General features: G+C 39.5%; 1 protein-coding gene across 1 annotated transcript in view; it reads left to right on the top strand.

Annotated features, from left to right (window-relative positions):
• The first annotated feature begins 303 nt into the window (after positions 1-303).
• mtnr1al (melatonin receptor type 1A like) overlaps positions 304-12,043 on the top strand; it is a 35,032-nt gene continuing 23,292 nt past the window's right edge. Inside the window, exon 1 of the mRNA XM_012861710.3 lies at positions 304-1,044. Within this exon, the coding sequence (XP_012717164.2) occupies positions 747-1,044 (298 nt within the window). The 5' untranslated portion in view covers positions 304-746. The remainder of the gene's footprint in view (positions 1,045-12,043) is intronic.

Below are 12,043 nucleotides of genomic sequence, written 5' to 3'. Positions count from 1 at the left end.
CTACCACGCCAATATTTAATTTGTTAATAATAATTGTTAATAATAATAATAATAATAATAATAATAATAATAATAATAATAATAATAATAATAATAATAATAATAATAATAATAATAATAATAATAAAATTAGATTCATAGTCTTTTGGGTTTCTACCACGCCAATATTTAATTTGAAATATATTACATACATATATTATATTTTATGCTCACGAGCAAGAGCACGTGCGTAAGAAGAGGTGAGGTGAGAGAGCGCGCGGATCTGGCAGGTTGTTTAAAGGCGCGTAAACGTGCTGCATGGGCTCAGACTCAGGCGCTCAGAGCAAGCTGGAGGAGTCTGAGTGGTGTTGAAGTCTGAAGACTGAATGACGGCTGGAGCGCAGCGCACATGTGAAGCTGACCGAAGCGGAGATGATGAACAGCGGCACAGACAGGTGACCGATAACCGGACACGATTCAAAATGAGACGGACCACCTGAGCCGCGGTTCAGGTGGACGCTTTGACAGACTGACAGGGAAGATGTTTGCCGCCACAGAATGTGTTTTACTGAGATTCAGAGACCGAGACTGCCGTTGAACCTTCACAAGAGTCCAGTAGGATAAACCTAAGAAGAAGAAAAAACGAATGTTTCCTGAAATGTCCTGTCATACGTTTGGCGACTCTGGCGCGTAAAGACCAAACCGCAGCCGAGCGCGCAAGGTGTGCGCACACTTTCAGGTCGCACCTAGTCTGACCTTCCTGCGTTATGCTGAATGGACCCACCTTCCACCGCTACGTCCCGATGCGACTGGTCGACCCGAGGCACCTCCCGCAACTGATGTCCCTGGAGGACCATGAGCCCACCATGGCGGGAGGGACCCTGGAGCCGCGCAACTCCACAGCGGCGTCGAGCGAGGAGGGAGCCCCGGGTCAGCATCAGCACTCCTTCCCATGGGTGGCTACCGTGCTTGCCGGCGTCCTCATCACAACCATCGTGGTGGATGTTATCGGGAACCTGCTGGTGATCGTGTCCGTGTTCAGGAACAGGAAGCTCAGGAAAGCAGGTACAGAGAAAGCGGGAGCTGTTCCACAAGGTGTGAACAGTATGAGCATAAAGACGTTAAACCACCTTAGTTATGTTTTCAGCCTATTTGAATCACTTGTGATTTCATATAGTAGCTATTAATCCCTATAATAATAATTTATTTTAATAACTTAACATGAAACACGTTTTTTCCTGCAGGATTTATTTCAAGAAGTTTTATATTGGTAAAAAAAAATATGTTTTACAGTAAAACTAAAATTATACAGTTGAACTTTAATATATGGGATAGTATTTTACTGTGCAAATCACATTAATTAGATAAACTACCAGACGTTTTGTGTTAAAGGGAAGTTGCTGCTCATTCTTAAAGCAGACAACAGGACCAATTAGTCTGGAGGTAAAGCTGCTGAAGGATGTTGCCTTTAACCTCCCATCTTCCCCATCTTTGCCCTTTTTGTTGTCTGCCATGTGGAGAGACCCCGGGGCCACTCCTCAAACGCTTTCACCTGCACATGATCTGACTCACATCAATTATTTCTGAAGGTTTAAACTTCTGAAGCAGCTGTTACTTGTCCCGCTAATGAGTTTGTAAACCTGCTAGTAACCTTGCCATGTTTAAAAATCTCCACTGCTGTGCACAGAAAAGTAAAAAATAATTACAACTAATCAAACATGCATGCAACATGACTGCTCTAACTATTATTACTCACAAGGCACCAAACTCCGCCAGAATAACCTGAAGCAGAAAAGATTACATTAACAAATATCAGCGTATTAAGCAACGTTTATAAGTTTGATAGCATGTAAACAGCGAGGGAACCATGACCTCCACAGCAGCTTCCCAGGCAGGGACGTAAATCCAGTTTGTCTATCTTTTTGTACTAGAGAAGCAATAAAGAGCATTAAAGGTCACGCTAATTCAAAAGTCAACAGGGGAGAAACGGAGGAGAAAGAGAGCTACGTCTCCTCCCTGAAAGCTCAAATCAAGAGGCACTTAGTGAGACACTTTACCCAATCTGCAGTAATGGAGATCAACAGGAGGTTCCACATGCAGCGAGGGGCCATGTGCTAGCCGAAAGCAGCAATCCCATTCATACCTCCCCGCAGAATCAAAAGCGTTTCTACGCAAAGAGTCTCACTCAAACAGTACTTAGACTCAGACATGAAAAACTGAATAAACACCAGATTTTTGTGTATAAAAGATAAGGGTTCCCAAAGTTTTGGTTAAAACTCCAAGCTCAGATGTTCGTCCAGGATTTGAGATGTTGTTGTTTTAGAACAGCTGAAACGTAGCGCTGAACCGATTAAGCTCTTCCCGGCCAGTACCAGTTTTCTAGAAAGTGTGACCTGCTGATTGGGAAGTACTGCACACAAAAGGGAAAAAATGGGCAGCAGTTCCTCTGATACAGGTCGTAGCTTTAAACAAAACAAAAAATGAAGAAATCACAAGATTTTTCCAATTTAGGCAGCAAAACATGTGTCCATAACCGTTATCGGAATTTTATTTTGTTTTATTACGGAAATTATTTTAGTTGTTGCATTTCTACTGAAATCTGTGGTACTTCTTAGTTTTTAATGCATTTAATCATCAAGTAGAAAATAATGTGTATTGTTCCTGTATTATTCATCAGAGCTGATGAGGAAAAACTGCCTGATTATGATATTTGGCTGATTGACCGGTGCGTCTTAGTTTTAAAGACTCGTGCAATCACACTCTTCAGAAAACAAAAGCAAAGAAGCTGGCAGATGTGAAATATTCACCTGAAACTGTGGAAAGGTCAGCTCTCCTCTCTGCACAGGCTCAAATGCTCCATGAAGAAAAGTGTCTGGCAGGAAATTTCACACCTATGAGAGACTGATGGGTCCGTCTGAAATTTCTCTGCAGAGATGAAAAAAAAAAAAAATTCTGGACTGCATCTTGATCCAACTTCTGAACATGTATTTATGGATGATTACGAAAGGCTTCCTCAAATAAGCACAAAACAGCACTGGTTTGTGCTTATTTGTCATATTTTAAAACCTAACTTATTTAAAAAAAAACGACAAAATAGATCTAAAGTCTCAAGTCTGGCTGAGCAATAAATGTTTTCAATCACATTACAGGGGTTTTGGTTTGCCTTCTGCACAGGGACCCTCAGTATGCTGCCGTGTTTTAACAGCCAGAAAATCCAAACTCTTTTAAATATAAGTGCATTTTATTTTAGTGCTAAAGTAAAGAAACCATCGATCAGATCTAACCTAGACATAATCACTCATGAAACTACAGGGTACAGGTGAAACGGTGGTAGGTATTTGGAGTTTTCTTGTTTCTCTGAGAAACAAGAAAACTTGTGTTGTGTTGTCTTAATCTCCATTCTTCTAATACTGCTAAACTGTCCCTAAATTAACAGATTAAAGAATATGTATCACTTTTTCAACTGCTACAGCAGCTGTAAAAAGTCGGATTCTGTCTCTGCGTACTCGTTGGAAAGTAGCAAAAATAACTGGAAAACTTTATGGACTGCTTCCTTCTTTCATATACTCATTCTGTAACTTTGCTTTCTGTCCTCTCGTCTCTTTTGTCCTCCGCACTTTCTTTTCATTCATCTCCACAACTCAACCTTCCATTAATCTCATTCCTTTCCGCTCTGTCTTCTCTGGCGCTTCCAATTTAATTCATCCCTTTAAGACGTCCCGTTTAGCCATCCTCTCAGGTGTCCTATTTTCTCGTTTCAGTGACTCCCTTCATTGCCTCTTTTCTTCTTTCCAATACTCCCAGAGTCTGTCCTCTCAATTTCAAGCAGCACCTGTTGAATTATTCTCATCGTTTCCACCTTTCTATGCATCTGACACATATCAGATCATCACAAAGCTGCTGCCACTTTTCATCACGTAACTACCACCAAATTTAATAAACAAAACTGTCAGAGTGCCTTTATTCATGATGTGCAAACTCACATTCTCTCCTTCTTGGCTTTATCTACTGGCGAATTGAATCTGTAATTGTTTACATCCATCGGGTCTGAATGCATACCCCAGCTCCGTGTTAAATCAGAGGAGGAGGAGGGGGAGGAGGAGGGAGGAGCGCTTTGTGTTTGGTCCTGGCTCGCTGCCCGATCCCGCCAAATTAAACTCGTTTGCTGTGCCTGAAACCACGAGCTGCTGCGTCCATGCTGGAAATCAATCTGAACAAGTCCGACTGTTTCATTGATCTTCGGGCCAGTAGATCAGCGGTGCTCAACCTTTTCGGAGGCCGAGGACAGTCCCGCTTGGATAGAGTAATCCATAAAAGACTGGGCCGGTTGATGAACTCAAAATATCACCCAGAGGTACCCATAAGCATGCATTTCTAATGCGCCCCTCCCGCCGCCGCCGCTGCTGCTGCTGCTGAACAGCAAAGCTTCGCGGGAAGACAGCTGAAGGTATTTATACCCACAGAAATGCATGTTTAGATTGGTTGTCAGGCATCATCCATGTGGGATGACCAGTTGCTGTTTGATAAGGGCGATGTGGCTTTCTGCCCAGCACAGCACCATGTTTTGGGCGACAACACCTCCATAAAAGAAATTCTGTGGTGGACTCCTGCTTTGCATAAGGCATGCCCTGTAAGGAAACTCTGTGGCTGGTTCCAATGTGGCGTTAAATCAAAAGAACTATGACAAATTTAAAGTGAAGTTATACAGCAGTGTTTTAAAACGTAAAATATTTAGATTAATCAAACCCGAAATTAATTATTCTACTGAAAATTCATAATTTGAAACGCAAGACCAAATGTCTTGACCAATATCTTTTTATTGAGGTGTGCCTTCTTTTGATGCATCAAAAACTGGGGTTGCAGAATACAGTGGAACCTCTGAATGTGAACTGTTGTTGTTTAAGTACGACATTTGTATTTAAATTGGGATGTGTAATGATTTTATTCTTTAAAAATAAAGGATATCAGTTTAATCTCTGTCGAAGTTTCACACCAAAATGTGCACGACCTTCAAATTGCTCCAGTTTTGAGTCTAACAGAGGCATTATCCCTCTATAGTAACATTGGTAGAAGCACCATATGGTTAGATATTCATGAAACATGAAATAATAACGACGCTAAACAAACCCATTGTCTGTGAAACACTCATGTTCAAGTCAATGTTTCTGGTATGATGGAGAGAATGAAGAGGTGGAAATTGAAGAGCTTTTTTTTAAGATGAGAAACTGTTTCCATTACGACTTCACTGAAGTCATCACGGAGTTTCCTCCATCCTGCCGTATTTTGCTCTGACCTAACAAAATGGCCTCAAACTTTGGCAGCACCACTTTTTGTCACTTTAAAAAAGTTTGAGGGATACTCTCGCCACATTTCTTGGCTTAAATTGAAGGACAAGTTTTAAGTTAAAAAAGAGACACATCAAGGCTTTAGCATGCCATAAAAATTTGCTCTAAATCTGTTATTTTACAGATTTATGGTTGAATGAGAGCCTTTGTTTTTGGTGACGGGACACTGTGAAGTTTTACATTAGCCATGGGATGTTATGAGATTCTCATAGAGTGATAACCTTAGCTAAAAATGTCACAGCATCCCATTTTGTAGCAAATAATATAAACTAGACGTGATCAATTTGCCTCTACTTAATAGAAAAAAAGCAACAAATATCCATCTATCGCAGGTATCGTGTCGCTCTTGCATCGCTTTACAGACCCGTGTTCTTCCTTGTAAGCAGGGGGAAAGGGAAGTAGCCTTATTTCAGCCAGCTGACTGTCAGTGGGCAGCAGCAAGTGGGGAAGGGGGGAGCAGTGCTGTTTTACTTTAGACTTCAAACAGCAGAAGAAGACTCTAGTCTCTCCGGCACTTTTTGTCTTCATTTAGTTCAGAAAATTATCTTTTTAGCCCACACATGCAGGCTTGGTTAGCTCATTTTACCAATTTGAATCAAATTAAAAAAAACACATATCTCTTTGTCTGGACGTCTTTTAATCCTTGGTTTTTTAACCATATTCTCACTTTCTTTAGAGTTTCTAAGCATATTTTTCAGTGGAAAGCAATAACATGCATTTGTAATTTTTACCAAGCCATGTATTCAGCATTTATTACTTTTAACTCCTAATTTACAATAAGCTTGTCAGTAAAAAGACTGAATTGCAAGAATAAGACAATAAATGGGATCCTCTATTTCTTCCCCTACCAAAGTTATCTGATAAATAGTAAAAGTTTCACAAAGTTTTGTCCAAAGGTTTGAGAGGGACTCAGACGCTGCGTTGCCCAAACGTTGCAGCTTTAATTTTTTATTGTGATAATTAACATTGTGGTCAGATCATTAAACAGTGATCAGACCGCTATAAAATTATGTTGCAGCTACAGCAGAGCTTCCTGGGTGGATGTAAACATATTTGCAGGAGCAATGAGGAGATTTGTTTTGGAAAACCATCATGTTACAGGAAAAACAACTAAAAACATGAAAGGCAGACACATTCTAGGAAAGAGAAAAATAGGCAATACTGGTGAAAAGTATTTTTTTTTTCTGACAAATCCTCATTTGGATTGATCGGAACACCTGGAAAATCATTTGTCTGGAGAAGCAGAAGATGGGAGCTTCCATGAGTCTTTTGTCATGCCAACAGTGTGGCATCCTGATTCAATCTTTATTCATGTGTGGGGTTGCTTCACATCCAAGGGATCGGACTTCCTGCCAATTCTACCCCCCAAAAAATGCTGTGAATGAAGAATGGAGTGAAGAGGTCCAAAAGTGTCCTGTAGGCACCAGTGGTCTTTGCAACCCATCTCAGGTTCAGTCTCTGTCCTGTTCAGGCCGAGTGAAGCCGTCTGGGGAGAAAATGGAGATGGACTTGGTCTGGTCTTTTCACCTGTTTCTAAATCCATTTCTGCTGCACCTTTTGCTCCACGTGTTGTGGTTACCCAGAAAAAATTCATCGGGATTGTTCTTTTTAAGTTATTACATAAAAACATGGTCATTTTTCATCTAAATCCTGTAATATTCTGAATTTCTACAGCTGTTCACAAATGGTGATCAATCTATTGTAAGACGTGTGATAGTGCGCGATGTCAATGGCAGTGTTGCGTACAGTAAAACCCAGCAGATGTTTGTTTTCAGAGGTTAATCAGACAGCTGCAAAACAGCAGGGTGGTGGGTTCGTCACAGAAATACCACCAACTGAGGGGGATTTGCTTGAAAAATAAGCTCACAATTCTTCCTTGACCTTCATTTTCTTCTTTACATCCTTGGAGCTCTCTCTCTCTCTCTCAACATCTCCACAAGCGCCTGCAGCTCCCAGCCAGGGAAGATTATTATGGAAAACAGTCAGCTCTCTGCAGAAGGTGGCCACGAGTTGTTTGGGGGCATCGGCGATGACCAGATTTAAACGCACACGAGCGAAAACACCGACAGGGGATGTGATTAGATTTAGAGGCTTTAAAGAAGTGAATCCATCCATCATGGGATCCGGTTAAATCTTTTTTTTTTTTTTTTTTATTAATGCATCTACAAGCAGATGGGTAAGACTGCATTCTGACAAAGCAAGGAATATAATCAGGACTTGTAAAGTAAAAAAAAAAAAATAAATGCCTCCTGAAAATGCAAAGCCACCAATAAATTCAGTATTATGTTAAAGTCCTGAAAATAAAGATTCATCAGGAACTTCAGTTTATTTTACTTAATCCATGAAGACCCCTCTCGTAATGATTATTGTGTCTTATGCCCTCAATAACGCTGAACTGAACTGTATATTTGGGTGGCTGTGGTATTATTTTGGTTACCTTGCTCCAAAAAGCGTGTTTTTTTGGGGAGTTTGATTGTTCATTTTGTTGGTGCCAAGCTTTGTAGGAACATTAAAGCGTTAAAAACCAATCCGTATCTGTCAAATCCGAAGCACCACCCCTCCGCTTCCAATGTTGATTTCAATGAAAGATGTGCCAAAAATATGTGATATACACACAGACAAATATTCTGAGGGTAAGCTTGCCAATTTAAACAAAGGGAAATCTAGACTAGATTGAGAAATGAAGACAAATTATTTCTTTGTAGCAGGCTGCTAAGAAACACAGCCTAGAGATCATATTTGAAATGTGGTTCTTTGTTTCATCGTTCGCTACGCTGTCGACACAAAACTGGTTCATTGATTGCATTTAGGAGCTTAATCAGAAGTTAGTAAGAAACTGGGCCAAATATTTGTGAAAAAGATGCCAAAGTAAAAAAAAAAAAATGTTTCAAGTCCTTGAAAAAGTCTAGAGATGCGCTTATGAAGACTGCTTCAAAAGACTGTTTTACTGTTCAGAAAGGAGATAGAAACCACTGAGGGTTGAGTCTGGGCTAGCCCAGCCAATCATCCTTTAGGCACTTTTTACATCTATGTATAACTACAGAATTAAAATTCACTTCCTGCCCTGCTTCATCATAAATAGAACATAATGGTAAATACAATCTTAGTAGCTCCCCAGTTCTCCTCTTGTCACATTCTCGTCTTTCTGATTTGGTTCTTAATCAGAGTTCTTCCATCGTCGCTCTTAGACCAATCAGTGTCAGGAATGTGAGGCGGATGTTGTTATGAATGTCTGCATTTACATATTTGAACTCTGCCAATACTGCTGTTTGGACCAAAATTTATTTTCTTCAAACTTGTCTTATCTTATTCTGCTGCACAGCCGCTTGAAATATAACTCTAACCATGACTGTTGTGTAAATGTTCACCGTCCTTGTTTGTGAGGTCAGTGAATCAGAATCAGAATCAGAAATACATTAATAATCCCAGAGGGAAAACAGTGAATGGTGGAAACTGGACTAAAAAGTAATTAAACTAATTAAATACCGAGGTAACTAGAGATGTATTGGTGAATTATGAAACAGTTCCTGAAGGGGATATTTTATTGTATTTTATTTTATCTTTTTTACTCTGCTGTAAACTGCCCTGTTAAGAGTCTATACCTTACAGCGAACCTGAACGCTTACATTGCCCAAACTGATGTTTAATTTTTATCCCACATTTCTTCGCAAGAAATGAGTCTCTGTTTTTAGTCTCTCTAGTGAACAGATTAATTGAAAATGTTCCACTCTCGTGAACATGCATACATTCAGAGTCTCTGGCTGCTTTCGGGACAGACTTTGGTTTGTAGTCTTATGCGATTGTGTGTTTAAGTTGACACCCATCTGATGAGAGCACCTTTTTCAACATGATTGCCGTGTCAACCACATGGTTTGTGACAAACATAAAATGCTTTTCTTTTAACAGTAGCTAACAGCACCTTCCTTCCTGCCTATTTGTGGGCGGCTGGTAGATTTCCTTACAATATTAGTCTTACCTGAGCCGTGGATCTCTGCAGTTCCTCCAGAGTAAACGATGCTCTCCTTGCCCTGCCTCTTAGTTTAGGTGGGGGTGATGTCTGGGTGGATTTATAGTTGCTCCATACTTGGATAGTGGATTGAAAAAGTGCTCTTTAAGCTGTTCCCACCCTGTTAAGGTTGCTGCATTCCTTGGTCTTCATGATGTGTTGTGTTCACTAACACACATCTGAGGCCAGAAACAGGAAAGCTGGATTCAAACCAGGGTTTTCAGCTCCAGTCGTCAAAGGCAGGTGTCCAAATAATAACTGTTTCTCTGCTCAAACACGTTTGATTTAAATGCTTGAGTTGCTTCCCTTTTTCCAAAAGATGTCTGTTGTTGTAACATAAATGTGGAAAAGTTCAAGGCATGCAAATACTAGAAGTCCCTGTCAACATAAACTTATCGTCAGTCACTGAATTTTCTATCTGCTGAAGAACAGAAATATCAGATTTTCTATTTTGAATGTGGCGTTAATATTATGAAAAAAAACAAAAATAAAAGTATTGAGTAATAACAACTAAGCCACATAAGCGACGGGTTTCTAATTAATCCTTTACAGCCTGATACAGGTAATTGTGAGGTGTATGTTTAAAAAAGAAAATATTTTTTGGTTGCTTTTAAAAAATAAATAAATAAAATGTCAGGCTTTCACATTTTCTTTGTATCGTGATACGTTAGACCAAGAAAAATAATTTTCCTCATCTTTTCTGTGTTTTGAAACAGGGCGTGTAAAACATATTCATCTGCATGTTGTAAATTGTATCCTCAGAAAAATACTGACTTTGTCTGAGAAATATTTGTATGAAAAATTATACATTTGGAGTTATAGGGTTACACTCTTGAAAAAAACATTCATTCTTTTTGTCCTATGAAAATATTTGACTCAGAACAGAGCAGATTATTAACTTTTTGACAGGAAGATTCCTGATGCCGGTTTTAAAGATGTGTGAGGCGAGGCGTGCAGAGGAAAGCCATCATTAGAGCTTAACATTTCCAGCGTCGGGTGACTGCTTTTCTGCAGCAAGGTCGCAGCTGGCCAGCGGGCGAAAGCAGCATTCATGGAAACTTCCTCAGGGTTTTCAAATAATACAGCTTTTGATATGCAGCAGCTGTGTAATACCTGCAAAGGCCTTTTTATTTGCATTTAAATGAGATGTTTTGCCTCCTTTTAACAAGTGCAAAACAAGGCATTTGACAGTATTCAGCTTCATTTAAAGATCATTTTCACTGGTGCAAATAAGACAATAAAGAAAATGGAGGGTAACAAAAATGGTATGATGAAGTAGCCAGGGTGTGAGTCAGCTCCTCAGAGGTGAGGCTGTGGTTCTCATCTGGAAAGTTTCTTCTGAGTTGAGCTGGATCTGGACGATAATTCAACAATATATATCGACTGATTGACGTATATCGATGATAGAAGAAAAAGCGTCAATAAATTGAATAATAGTTTGCCTTACTTTTACATTCTAGCCATGTAGATTAATATTACAGTCATTACATCCTCCCAACCAATTACAACGCAGACCCATGAACCAAACTCCACCCCCTTCAAAGAGTTCAGAGAGCACACGTTCTTTTTCCTTTATTTAAATACTTTCAGTTTTGGTAAAAAGTTGGTTGAATAAAGGGTTAAGTTTGAATTCAGTGTCTGTGTGTTCTGTATCTAAAAATAGGTAATTAAACAACAGCATAAAATGTCTAGGGCTGCATTTAAAGTCTAGGTTTTGAATTTATCAATAATTATCAATATCGATCAATATAATTTCTATTTTATCGATATGCTTTTTTTCTATATGGTCCAGTCCTAGGTTGAGCCTCTGGCTACGTTCACACTGAAGGCCTTAACACTCAATTCCGATTTTTTTTTTTTAAATCTGATTTCTTTTGCGTGGTCGTTCACATTTCCAAATATATGCGACTTGTATGTGATCTCCTGTGTGAACTGAATTCATACAGCTTAAGTGTCCCGCATGCGCAGTTGAGGACGTGATGACGTCACACGTAGTAAGCGTGCTCGGTGTTTGCAGAAATAAACATGGATTATAATGCTGGCGTGTATTTTGCGATTTTTAATTTCTTTTCTAACTGGAGCTTTCTCTCCATTGACTGCTCTCCTCATTGTAGTCCGCCATGGGTGTGGTTTTTCTTTCCGCTTCTGCGTAGCAAGGCAAGGCAAGGCAAATTTATTTATATAGCACAATTCAGTACAAGACAATACAAAGTGCTTTACATGATTAAGATATAGCAAAATAATAAAATGTAGATAGAAAATAGAATAAAAGCAAGTAGGGATAGAATGTAGTAACAAAAAAGAACATTAAAAACAGTAAAACTGTTTAACTATAACAGTTAAAGGCAATTTTAAACAGATGTGTTTTTAATCTTGGTTTAAAAGAACTCAGGCTTTCCGCACTTTTACAGTTTTCTGGAAGTTTGTTTCAGATAAGCGGAGCATAGGAACTAAATGCTGCTTCTCCTTGTTTAGTTCTGGTTCTGGTTCTGCAGAGCAGGTTGGAGCCAGAAGACCTGAGTGGTCTGGAGGGTTGATACACTGATAACAAGTCTGTGATGTATTTAGGTGCTAAGCCATTCAGGGATTTATAGACTAACAGAAGTATTTTAAAGTCTATTTTCTGAGAAACAGGGAGCCAGTGTAAGGACTTTAGAACTGGGGTTATGTGCTCTACTTTCTTAGTCTTAGTGAGGATGCGGGCAGCAGCGTT

Source organism: Fundulus heteroclitus, chromosome 23 (genome assembly GCF_011125445.2).
Source record: "Fundulus heteroclitus isolate FHET01 chromosome 23, MU-UCD_Fhet_4.1, whole genome shotgun sequence".
Classification (NCBI taxonomy): Eukaryota; Metazoa; Chordata; class Actinopteri; order Cyprinodontiformes; family Fundulidae; genus Fundulus; species Fundulus heteroclitus.
The sequence above is the reverse complement of the archived record's forward strand: the minus strand, read 5'-3'. Positions and strand labels throughout refer to the sequence as shown.